We start from the raw sequence: 12849 nt of genomic DNA on the forward strand, positions 1-12849 counted from the left end.
TCTAGCTTTGCTTTGTCCTCACCTCCCACTCTCTCTCCCTCTCCTCGTCCATAATTTTCTTGCAAATAGATAATCTGTTTTCAGTTTAGAAACAGACATTCTAGACCTCTAGTTCTGCTTTGTCCTCACCTCCCACTCTCTCTCTCTCTCTCCTCGTCCATAATTCTCTTGCAAATAACTAATCTATTTTCAGTTTAGAAACAGACATTCTAGACCTCTAGTTCTACTTTGTTCTCATCTCCCTCTCTCCCTCCCTCTCTCCCTCTCTCCCTCCAGGTACCCGTGGAGTCCCTGAATTCCCATTGGTGGAAACTTCGTGAGGACCTGCAGGGGGTCAGCGCCCCCGTGGCCCGTGCTGAGGACGACCTGGATGCGGTTGCCAAGTTCCACGTCACCGACAACTTGCCCTACATCAGGTGAACCTCTTCGAGCTCGATGACCGAGCGTGTTGAGACAGACTCGCAGTAATGGAATTAAATTGGATCATTTTAGTTTTAAGTAGGAAATAGACAGGAAGTTGTTTACTAATAGGGTGGTCAACGAATGGAATAGACTTAGTAACCATGTAGTGAGCACTGGAACAAGGAGTATTAAGATAGATAACAAGTAAATAGAAGGAAATAGACGAGAATCGGTTTACCGATAGTGGATAACGAATAGACTTAGTAATAACCATATAGTGAGAAGATTAGATTTGTAATAGATACGGATGACAGGTGGTAATGGACATGGAACTTCTTAGTGTAGGCCTAATGGTCTCTTGCAGTCTGTGTGGATCAACAAGACTGTCTGGTGTTGATCAAAATAGATTCTTTATGGTGATAATTCGACAAAATAGAATTATTAAATCGTTGAATTAACCTATTTTATATATTTTTATTTTTCTACAGCTGAATAAAAAATCTGTCGTTAGCCAGACTGAAGTTACGATCATTAAATTTCTCTTTATTATTTAAATGATAATTAATCTAACTAAATTTAACTAGATAATTCAACGTTAATTAGGGCAAAATCATTTAAGTGAGAACTCGACGTGTAATGTGTTGCTAAGCGTTTGATTTTTTTTTTTTTTATTCTTTAGAGTGGTCAAAATACTTTAAATTCCTTTATCAATTCTTTCTATTACAAATACTTCATTCAATTTTTTTATAAAGCTGTGGGAAATACCCCACACAGTAATACACGATATCTTTTTTATATCAAATGGATTTTTCTGTGAATGGAATTGCTGGCGAGAACTCTAAAACAGAATTGAAAATAGACGGTTGTCGAGGAAATCTCATTATTCTATAATAGTATGCATTTTTGTTAGGATTTTTTATGTACTGTACTTATTTTAGACATTCTCATATTACACTATGTACATTACTGTCTTATAATTTCTTTTGACAATATCCAGGGAATGTTTTCTATGAAGTATTCATATGAAAAAAGAAAACGTAAATTTCAAAGATATGTCTGAGGGAAGGAAAATTAATGAATTATTTAACCTACAGGCGTATTTGAATAACATATCAAGTCGTTTTCAGGTACATGTTGGGTGTCGTGCTTCAGTTTCAAATTCATAAGGGGTTATGTGAAGCGAAATATGGAATTCCCCTTCCGATACCTTTACATCGATGTAACGTAGCCGGGTCCAGGCGAGCTGGAGAGAAATTAAGGTTGGTATCCCTGGGTAAAGAAAAAAGTTCCAATATATGAAATTTCAGATAAATTTCTTATGATTATATATAGAAAATAATGTAAGTATTATTTTATGTTAATAATAATATGCCTAAAAAGATTGTCAACAATCCGGAAAGTGAATTTTTGTATTGCAGCCTACATTGCACAACTTAAGATAAATCAGAGTGGAAAATTAAAGAATAGAATGAATAGAACACAGTAAATAAAATAGACTAGGATAGAATATGGTATGGTATAACAGACTCGAATAAAATGAAAAATAGAATAATATGAGATAAATTCATCTTGGATTGTACACTAGTTGATACGTGATCAACTGATCATGTATCTGTTATTTTGTGGCCATTGCTAGTTCACCAGTGCTATAAGAAATATGTATTATTTTGTAATCATTTATACAAGAATATAAATATTTCTGCATTTACTTGATTTCTGTAAAATTTAAATGTCGACAATTTGATTGGTAGCCCTGTTTGTCGTCTATCGCGAGTTCATAAATTTATAAGTTTTCTATGTATAAAGAAGTGAGTGATGAACACAATATTTTAAGGAAATAGACATGGCTAAACATTATGAAATAGGCTAAATTTACGAAAAAAAAATCATAAAAGCGCTCGGATATTTAAAGACAGGTACAGTTATTACATAGTGAAGTGTTTAGAAAATTTATAAGTGGATGTCGTCAGTTCCTCTGAAATTCGTGGTGACTGCAGAAGGTAAGAAAAAAATATATAATGAATTACTTATGGTTTCTTGTTACCATAAACGCATGTTTTGTATTCTTTATATATTTTCAAAGAGAATTATCCAGTCAGGATTTATAGGAAATTGTGTACAGTCAGACATATCTGAAAATAATTTCTATTGTAGGACCAGCAATTAAACACTGTACGAGCGATATAGTTATACGATGATATTTGTTGTAAGGCATGGGATTTTGAGTACAATCCCGTTAATAAATAAATAAACAAACAAGTAAATAAATAAATAAACAAATAACTAAAGAGATGAATAAATTGATTAAGTTGTTGCCACAAGAAAAATAAATAAGATTGATGAATTAGATAAGATAAAATATAACTATAAATTAACAAATATATATAAATAGATAAATAGGGGTACATAATTATTGTGTGAAAGAGTTTAATTGATGAAATATACATTATGTTTTGTAGGTCCCCCGTTTTGATTTATTTTTGTTGCTGCCAACCGATTTAGACGGTCTACACTAACAGGCTTAGGAGACAGATTAACCTACGCGACATAACAGAAAATTAAATAATAATTTTGTAAATTATAATACATCAACGTAAAATAAATTATTCTTGGCTGAAATTGATAATAGAAAAAATTACTAAAAGCTATTAACAAGCAAACATATCCGCTTTGACCACTTGATACGCCATCTTTGTTTTTGTGGAGGCGGAGGTGGAAGAAATTAAAGTATGATAAATTCGTCTATTCTAACCTAACCTACCAAACCTAACCTACCTACCTAACCTAACCTGTAATTCTAGAGGTCATTAGGTCGTCGCCGTCGTCGTCTCCGACCTATCAAAACAAAGATGGCGTCTAAAGGAGCCGACGCGAATTGGTTCGTTTTTGCATAGTTCTCGGCAACTTTTTCTGATATTGATTTCTGCCAAGAAAAATATCTATTAAATTGATGTATTATATTTTACAAAATTGAAATTTAATTTTCTAATGCTATACCGCACAGGTGTGCAATTCCAAAAAATACCCTAGATTATAATAAGTAGTACATAAAACAGCGAATTATTATATTCAAATCACAAATGAGATTGGAAATTTAAATTATAAATCATAAATTATAAATATTACACTAATACCATCCCCACTACCCAAACAGTGAATGATTACAAAATTATTTAAATTTGTTACTACGAATTGAATTACAAATTAATTGAAATGATAGATTATTACAAAGTATGAGAACCCCCTCCCCTTAACAAAGATGGCGTCCATTAGGGGTACCAACATGATGATTCGATTTTTCAAAACGTCACAAAACGAATAAAAACAGGAAATATAAACTCGTATACAAAAAGTCTCTTTCCACCCTATTAGGAGGGTGGCCGAATCAAATCATACTCTCTCTCCCTCTCTCTCTCCCTCTCTCTCTCCCTCTCTCTCTCCCTCCCTCTCTCCCTCCCTCTCTCCCTCCCTCTCTCCCTCTCTCTCTCCCTCTCTCTCTCTCCCTCTCCCTCCCTCTCTCTCCCTCCCTCTCTCTCCCTCCCTCTCTCTCCCTCCCTCCCTCTCTCTCCCTCCCTCTCTGTCCCCTCGAAATCTACTCATCATCATCGGCAGTCCATTGGTTTCGATGATGGCTGCGGTGTGAGAGTTCATTTATATATTTATTTATTATTTTTTTCTCATTGGCAATCTCCTCTGTGTGCCATCAGTTCTGACTTTGAGCGGCAAAAACGTCCACATAGGCTGCACTGGAACTGTGTCGTTGTTGGTAGCGTGTTTCTCTGCTCCACAGCATCTGTCTTGGGTCCATTGAGATGTTGTCGCCACCTCTTCCTGTCCTCAGCGTCCTTCTCCCTCGTGTTGTGGTCAACCTGGCTGGTCTTCATGTGGCGTTTCAGAACGTCCTTGTAGCGGAGCCTCTTTCCTCCTTGGCTTCCTCTTTCCTCTACGAGCTCTACCTAGACCTAGACCATCATCTTTGGCAAGCGTGAGTCTGGCATCCTCCTGACATGCCTTGCCCACCTGAGGCTGTGACGATCGCTTCTGCACTAATGGGTTGGCTCGCTGTAATACAAAATCTGCTACATGTATGCTAATCATATTTTCAGTTGTATTGTGGAAACTGTATACTCTAGAACTATGCAGTCCTTCAGCCAATGGAGCACTACCGTACCTTCACTTAGGCACACATTAGAAAATCTCAACAGTCATTCCACTACAGCTACTCGCTTCGTTAGACACTTTTACATGGCAGTCGTCTTGCCCAGGTGCCTTACAAGTTTGTCATATTTCCGTGCCCTACGTATCTTCTGCTTTCTCTCATTTTCCTCTCTCATCACAGTCATTTCCCTGACATCTCCCACTGCTACAATCAAAGCCTCCCTATCCTCCTCTCCATGTTCCCATCGCTAACTTCACTTCCATTCACGTCTGTCCATCCACACCATGTCCTACTGCAGCTGTGCGCCTCCTGGAAGTATGCTCCTCACCATCTTCCCGACTCTCTTCCCTCCATTCCTTTCATTTCCTTCCAAAACTGATTTTATGCTTTACAGGAATTCCTGCCTCTTCTTGGCTTCCCTCACCTGCGTTGTGCTTCCACCCTCTCTATTTTCCATTTCTTCTTTCCAGGTCCATTTAGGGCCTACACGCATTTGGAAGTATATCTTCATTATTCTCATGCTGTCTTGAGAACAAATGGGTACATATAATTAGGTAGATTGACACACACACACACACACACACACACACACACACACACACACACACACACACACACACACACACACACACACACACACACACACACGATTCGTGGCGCAGTGGTAGAGTTCCCGGCCGCCACTACGGCGGTCCGGGTTCGAATCCCGCCCAGGGCTGAAATAATTTCAGTATCGCTGTGCTGGGAGTCGTTATTCCAACTCTCGTGGGCGGGGAGCTGGGTGTGTGTGCGTGTAAGGTCACAGCATTACCCATAGATCAGTAATGTATGAGCTCTGAGCTCTCTTCCGGGAGGGAAATAGCTGTCGATCACGAGTCCAACAGGTGATCCAAGACCATGGTGAATTACACACACACACTGTCTCTATGGATGGTCAGGTTAGGGTTGTGATGGTGCCCTCACGTCAGGTCATGTGACCGGGGTCACTGGGTCAAGTGGTGACCCGCACAGGGCCCTGGGCCGTCCCCCTGGGTAAGATGTAATATAGTTGATCAGCGGGAAAGTGAAAAATCGGGCAGTTCCTCTCAACACTTTTTTTTTTCTAGTGTGATGTTTTTATTCACATAACCCAACCTATGTTGAGCAACTGTTCTTAAACGGACATGTAAGCTCCAGAGAACTCTGCGATTTTTTCCTTATATTTCTATACCTTAGGTATTTGTCGCCGTCGATCATTTTTATTGCTACCAAAATAGCGTGGCTTGTACTGTCGGCGTTTCATATACCAAAAGGCCATTTCCTCCTTGTAAGAGAAGTGAACACCCCTTTCCCTTCGTCCCGTTGATCTTAACCCCCAGTGGATGCAGGGCCATCATTGCCCACCTCTCCCTTGGGTCAGAAGCAATGTAGAAAGACACAGCACCTCCACAGCAGGGTCCGACAGCCGAAGCTGGGTCACCCCCACCGCTTCACCGCTTGGCGATTGTCCTCATCCATTCGGAAATTAAAGAGCAGACGTGAAGAAATATATTTGTGCCGCGTCAACTTGTCGTCCATTCACAGCCACTCTCCACTCTCGCCTAACTATGGCCCACTCCCTTCTATGCTCGACAGACATTTACCTTTTACTCGTGTCCCCTTTTCAGCCCAATCGTCATTCTCGGTCTTCCCCTCATGTTCATTCCTTCCACCTCTGCCTTCCACATTACGCTAATCTTGACCTATTCTTCCAATATGCCCAAGCCATCTTGGAGGAGACTGCAAGAGACCATAAGGCCTACGCTAGGCAGTTCCATATCTGCCATATCTTTCCTAAACGGGATAAAATCATCACACGCCAGCCAGAACAACGATTATAAAGTGCGTCACTATGGAGGTGGTTACTTGCTTGTGTCTTACCCCTTTTCGTTGCTCAGGGGGGGCTTACTGTCGGCTGAATAAAATCGCCTGACAGCATGGTAGCTTTTGTTCTTTGACGGGACATTGTGACTTGAGACCTACTTATTCTTACTGCAGTAACGTGGTGACTCTTGGGTTCGGACCACCCACCTCGGTCATCCCAGCCATCCCTCCCTCTCATCTCATTATCTTTCTCCCTTTACCTCATTATTCTCCTCTCTGTCTCTCTCTCTCCCTCTCTACAGTTTTGGTCTCCGTCCACTAGAATCAGTACAGAGGAGAATGACCGAAATGGGCTCAGAAATTGACCTTACGAAGAGAGACTTAGGCACCTTAACTTACTGCAAAGACACAGAGTGCGGGTGATCTAATAGAGGTGTTCAAGTGGATCAAGGGCTTTAAAAAGGGTGACGCAGACAAGGTCATCATATGTAGACAACAGGGCAGGGCTCGCAGTAATGAATTTAATTGGACAAATTTAGATTTAAGAAGGAAATGGGCAAGAACGGGTTTACCAACATATTTGTTTACGAATGGAATAGACTGAATAACCATGATGTATTAGACTTAGTAACCATGTAGTTAGTGAGCGCTGAAAGTATCGCTTGTTTTAAGAGAAGGTTAGACAACTTAATGGATGGGGATGACAGGTGGCAGTGGACATGGAACTGCCTAGTATAGGCCTTATGGTCTCTTGCAGCCTCTTTCATTCTTATGGTCTCTATCTCTCTGTCTGTCCTCTCTCTCTCTCTCTCTCTCTCTCTCTCTCTCTCTCTCTCTCTCTCTCTCTCTCTCTCTCTCTCTCTCTCTCTCTCTCTCTCTCTCTCTCTCTCTCTCTCTCTCTCTCTCTCTCTCTCTCTCTCTCTCTCTCTCTCTCTCTCTCTCTCTCTCTCTCTCGCTCTCTCTCTCTCTCTCTCTCTCTCTCTCTCTCTCTCTCTCTCTCTCTCTCTCTCTCTCTCTCCTCTCTCTCTCTCTCTCTCTCTCTCTCTCTCTCTCTATCTCTCTCTCTCTCTCTCTCTCTCTCTCTCTCTCTCTCTCTCTCTCTCTCTCTCTCTCTCTCTATCTCTCTCTCTCTCTCTCTCTCTCTCTCTCTCTCTCTCTCTCTCTCTCTCTCTCTCTCTCTCTCTCTCTCTCTCTCTCTCTCTCTCTCTTCCCCCTCTCTCTCTCTATCTCTCATCCTCTCTCTCTCTCTCTCTCTCTCTCTCTCTCTCTCTCTCCCTCTCTCTCTCTCTCTCTCCCTCCCTCTTACCTCTATCCCCCTCTATCCCCCCGTTCTTCTTTGTAAATATCCCAGTCACTATAATTATCTTACACATTTATTCAGGCTTCCGCCAGGTGATTTTATTCAGCCAAGGGTGGAATCCTCAATTTAGCGTGAGGTTAATTGTCACTGTTACTGTTACATATTTTGTTTTCAACTGTGTGATAATTTTCAAAGGAGATATTTGTAGTTTGTGGGTAATTGCGAAAACTGCGTTCTCTATAATAGAAAAAAAGAATTCGTTTTCTTTGATGCTGGTCACCTTTTTGGAGGGCTGACTTTAATATATATTTCATAATCGTGTATTTTGGTATTTAAATAAAATAGTGTCGTTTTTATTTATCTACACAGATTTTGTCGTGCTAAATAATTTGATAAAAGAAATAGATATTTGAAAAATGAAATAAGGTGAAAAAACTGTTGGCGAAGTTTGATAAATTTGATATCGCAATATTAATATATGGCCAAAGCTTTCGGTTTTACTATTTCCTGTCTTGGATTACGTGTTGGACTCTTGATGGACAGGTATTACACTCCCAGATAAGAGCTCAGGGCTCGTATCAGTTGAGGGACGTGGGATGAGGGGTTCCCCTCAATTGTCATGGGGGCAGAAATGTGAATAACATTACCTGGCAGCATTTGATAAAGAACACTAACTATCCATGTCATGGATTAGTCGTATCGATGGGTTTAGGTTGAAGATGGACAGTAAATGGATTGAAAAAATGCCTCATTATCAAGTTGTTACGTCATAAATTTGATTTTTTCAGCAGGAGCCATATAACAAACAAAACAGTTGATAAGGTCAATAATATATTTGTACTCAATTTTCGTGATATAATGTCCGGTTTTCTTTTTAATTCCTGTTCACATTTCGTTCAAGTTCAATGTATTCTTCGTATCCTTGTGTTTACAATTCACTTAATCGTCTTCACCTGTTTCAGCTTTGAAGGTAATTCTTTTATTTGAATTCACAATTTTTCAGGGCTTAAGAAATGGTTTGTATGCTTGCTTGATGTGTAATAGTGCAGCTTAAGTCTATTCTATGAAAAATATGATATTTAGTAGATTCTGTCATTGTCGCTTCTCCAGGCCCCTTGTGACGTCATGTCGCTTCTCAAAGCCTCTCGTGACGTCATGTCGCTATACTTTTTGCGTGCTTCTTTGTTCATATTTCCCTACACCTGATCAATGTTCAGACTGTGTTTATCAATATATACCTTCCAGACACTAATCTGTGACATACCCATACCTTGTAGTTTCCCAAAAATACATTTCCATTGGCGAGTAAGCCCCTATTACCTTCCCATGGGTATGTCGATTATGTACCAACCATAATCTTCTTGATCCAGTCGTCCTCCTTCCCACGCCTCCAATTCACAAGACCCCTTCCCTTATTTTTGTCACAGCCTTCTGCTTGTGCCTTCCAATGTTCGGCGCCCACTTTTTGGGCCGACCTGTGCAAGTAATCTGCCTCGTTTTCCTTCCGTCAGTGAAACTTCATTTCCTTCTCCATAGCTTGTACAGATATCCTTTCCCAGACTCTCAGTGGGGAGTCTTTAAGCTCCCCACTTCTCCTCCCCCACTCCCCCGTCTTAACCCCCTTCCTCTCCCCCTTTCACATTCCCTCTTGTCTGTGTTGTGTATATGCCCCCACCCCCGACCCCCACTCCGCATATTCTTGGTGTGACAGAGGTACGTGTGTAGTGTTAAGGGCCATTTACACGATCAAACGGCTTGTCAAACAAGTGTTTGAAGTGATGTTTGACGTTGTGGATGGGGTATTTGTCTAATACGTTTGACAAACGTGTTCGAAAACGAAATACCCCCATTCACACGGTCAAACATAATCACTTGTTTGACAAACCGGGTTTGACAACCCGTTTGATCGTGTAAATGGCCCTTTAGGGGTTTCTTTCGCAATGTCTTCTTATATGTGCTTTGGCATGGGTACGTTCGGGTGTGTATACACGTTCCTGACTTCGGGCACCCGTTCAGGCCTACGTTCATGCATGGCGCACGTTCGATCACACGCAAGGCACCGTTCACGTGAGACGTTACGGCAGTTATTATCAGTAGGCAGGTTAAGATGAGACACGCACGCACACACACACACACACACACACACACACACACACACACACACACACACACACACACACACACACACACACACACACACACACACACACACACACACACACACACACACACACACACACACACACACACACACACAAACACACATAGTAGTGTCTCATTTTTGACGAAGCACTGACGATGTCCCTGGTAACATGTCGGAACGTCGAATTGATTTTATCCAGATTTGCTTCTTCAAGAGTGAATCTGTCTGGGCCAGTTCCTCCCTGACGTCACATGCAGATGTCCCTGTCCTCGTTGAGCCGAGGTTGACCGCTTCTGTGTCAGCTCCCCCCCCCCCTGAAGATGTATCTATATACTCCGTCCCTTTCTACCTCCCTTCCTCCTCTTCCTCTTTCCGCAGGCGTGCTATGCGGAGAGGGAGGTCGGTGCCGTGGCAGGACACCCTCGAGGAGCTCACGGGCTCGCGAAGTCTCCGGGTCGAGCCCCTCAAGGAGTACCTGGGTCCGTTCCTGACGTGGCTCCGGCAGGAGGTGCTCAGGAGGAACCTGACGGTTGGATGGTAGTCGTCCCCCGGGGGTGGGGGTGTGATGGCGGCGGTGGTGGTGGTGTGATGATGGTGGTGATGGCAATACGGGTGATGATGATGATGATGATGATGGCGATGTGATGGTGATGATGGCAATGCGGGTGGTGATGATGATGGTGATGATGGCAATGCGGGTGGTGATGATAATGATGATGGCGATGTGATGATGGTGGTGATGATGGTGATGTGATGGTGATAATTGTGATGGTAGTGGTGATGGCAATGCGGGTGGTGATGATGATGATGGCGATTTGATGGTGATGATAATTGTGATGGTGGTGATGGCAATGCGGGTGGTGATGGTGATATGATGGTAATGACGTTGAAGATGATGGTGATGATAATATGGCGAATATATTTCTATGTTTATTCTCAAATTGTATTTTTCAATACAGTATTAACTTGCATTTGGCTTACACGAATGTTAATAAATTGTGCGTGTCCACATGGGAGGTTTTACTGCAACCTTTGCCCCTTGTGCTAGGAGGTCCAGCAGGTGCATCTTGACCACCAAAAGGGTCACATTAAACTGGAAAGAACAGATGGGTGTCAAGCCAGATGGATTACATAAAGTCTGCACAAGAACAGGTCGCTTCACCTGGGGGTTGGGGAGAAAATAACACTATGACGTCACAGGGAGGCGCGCAAGGTGAAGCGTCCTGTTCATTTTTCGACTTCGAGAAAGAGATTAAAAAAAAAAAAAAAAAGAAAAAAAAAAAAAGGATGGGTGGGGGGGTCTATGAGGATGGGGATTAGGAGATTTTGGCAAAAGAGGGAAGGAAGGGTGTGTGTTTGGGGGGGGGGGTGGAGAGGCAATGTAAAAAAAAAAAAAAAAGATGACGGCATTCTTTGATTTTGAGGCAACAATGGCGCCGCAGGAAGTTGGTGTGTTATTACACTTCCCCTGGGGGAAGGGGGAGGCTGAAGGGGGTTGGAGGGGGGGGGGGCGCTTGGAGGGCCGAGGGACACAATGGTATTGGAGGAGGAGGTCGTCCTTGGGCCGAGAGTAAACTCAGAGGGTTTTGGGGATTTCGAGGGGGACGGGGATTCTTGCACTGGAGGCCTTGTTATCGGATTAGACATATATATATATATATTTTTTTTTTTTCTTCGTTCTTTATTTGTCTTTATTTTTGTTCTTTTTCTGTTTTTTTTCTTCCGTTTCTCTCCCTTTCTTCTCCCCCCCTTCGCGCGCGCTGTCTCTCTCTCTCTCTCTCTCTCGCCTCTCTCTCTCTCTCTTCCTCTCGCTCTCTCTCTCTCTCTCCTCTTCTCTCTCTCTCTCTCTCTCTCTCTCTCTCTCTCTCTCTCTCTCTCTCTCTCACTCTCTCTCTCTCTACTCTCTCTCTCTCCTCTCTCTCTCTCTCTCTCTCTCTCTCTCTCTCTCTCTCTCTCTCTCTCTCTCGTCTCTCTCTCTCTCTCTCTCTCTCTCTCTCTCTCTCTCTCTCTCTCTCTCTCTCTCTCTCTCTCTCTCTCTCTCTCTCTCTCTCTCTCTCTCTCTCTCTCTGTCTCTTTTTCAAGGTTCCAGTGAATGTAGTAAGACCAGGTTTCCTGTGGGACTTCGCATCGGTAGGTACAGGAAGACATTTTCGACATCTAAGATTGAAACTTGAACCCCAAATTTGTTCCAAAAGAGATTAATCTTTTACAGAGTTGAGACGGCCAGAAGCAAGAGGGAGATGTAGATGCTGTACCTGTAGTAGCCCTGGGTGTGGCGGCGATAAGGGTAGGGGGCAAATGAAAGAAATAAGACCAACAGATCTTAGGCTAGGAGAGTGGACTTCAAAGGAATCACGACAAGAATTTAGCGGGTGGGGGGTAGGGGGTGAGGGGGGGTATGGCCTGCTGTTACAAATTATATATATCTATGATAAGGTAGTCTAGTGATGTAAGTTAAGCATATCACAAAAATCGATCAAATACGAGATAATTATGATTGTCAAGTTTGTAATAAAGCAAAGGGATCCTCTTCATCAACATGTTATTAGTTTTTTTTTTTTTTTTTTTTTTTTTGAGGGGTGGGATTTTTGATAAAGATGGAAGGGAGCCACACGGGTGTTGAGAAATCATGAAAGAAAATGAGAAGAAATGGAGAGATAAAGCTTGAGAACCACTGGTCCACGAGAAGAACATTTGGTGTTCGGACATTGAGCTGCGCTCGTATGTTCCCCCATACAGAGAGTCTTTGGAATTTCGAGTTTCTTAGTTCCTGTATATCAATTTGAGAACCTTTGGTCTTTTGGGGATGGTCTTACACCAGAACCGGAAGGCTAACGGAGTCTTAGGCTTCTGTATGTCGCTCTCCTTTGGGGCTTTGTCGTTCACGGACTCTCAGAGAAATTTTGAGAGGTGGTACAAGACCTCTTTATGTCCCTGAGGAGGCGGGCGTTTTTTTTTTTTTTTTTTTTTTTTTCTCTCTCAAAAAATTGAAGATTTGATGAA

The 12849-nt window shown here is 42.2% G+C and overlaps 1 protein-coding gene across 1 annotated transcript in view; it reads left to right on the plus strand.

The window, feature by feature from the left end:
- The window catches only part of LOC143035763 (angiotensin-converting enzyme-like protein Ace3), a 38972-nt gene extending 27885 nt beyond the window's left edge, over nucleotides 1-11087 (plus strand). Inside the window, exons 11-13 of the mRNA XM_076202695.1 lie at nucleotides 277-416; nucleotides 1530-1661; nucleotides 10225-11087. Coding sequence (XP_076058810.1) covers nucleotides 277-416; nucleotides 1530-1661; nucleotides 10225-10387 — 435 coding nt within the window. The 3' untranslated portion in view covers nucleotides 10388-11087. The remainder of the gene's footprint in view (nucleotides 1-276; nucleotides 417-1529; nucleotides 1662-10224) is intronic.
- The last annotated feature ends 1762 nt before the right edge of the window (nucleotides 11088-12849 follow it).

Source organism: Oratosquilla oratoria, chromosome 19, assembly GCF_046742065.1.
Source record: "Oratosquilla oratoria isolate Oo_2021 chromosome 19, ASM4674206v1, whole genome shotgun sequence".
NCBI lineage: Eukaryota > Metazoa > Arthropoda > Malacostraca > Stomatopoda > Squillidae > Oratosquilla > Oratosquilla oratoria.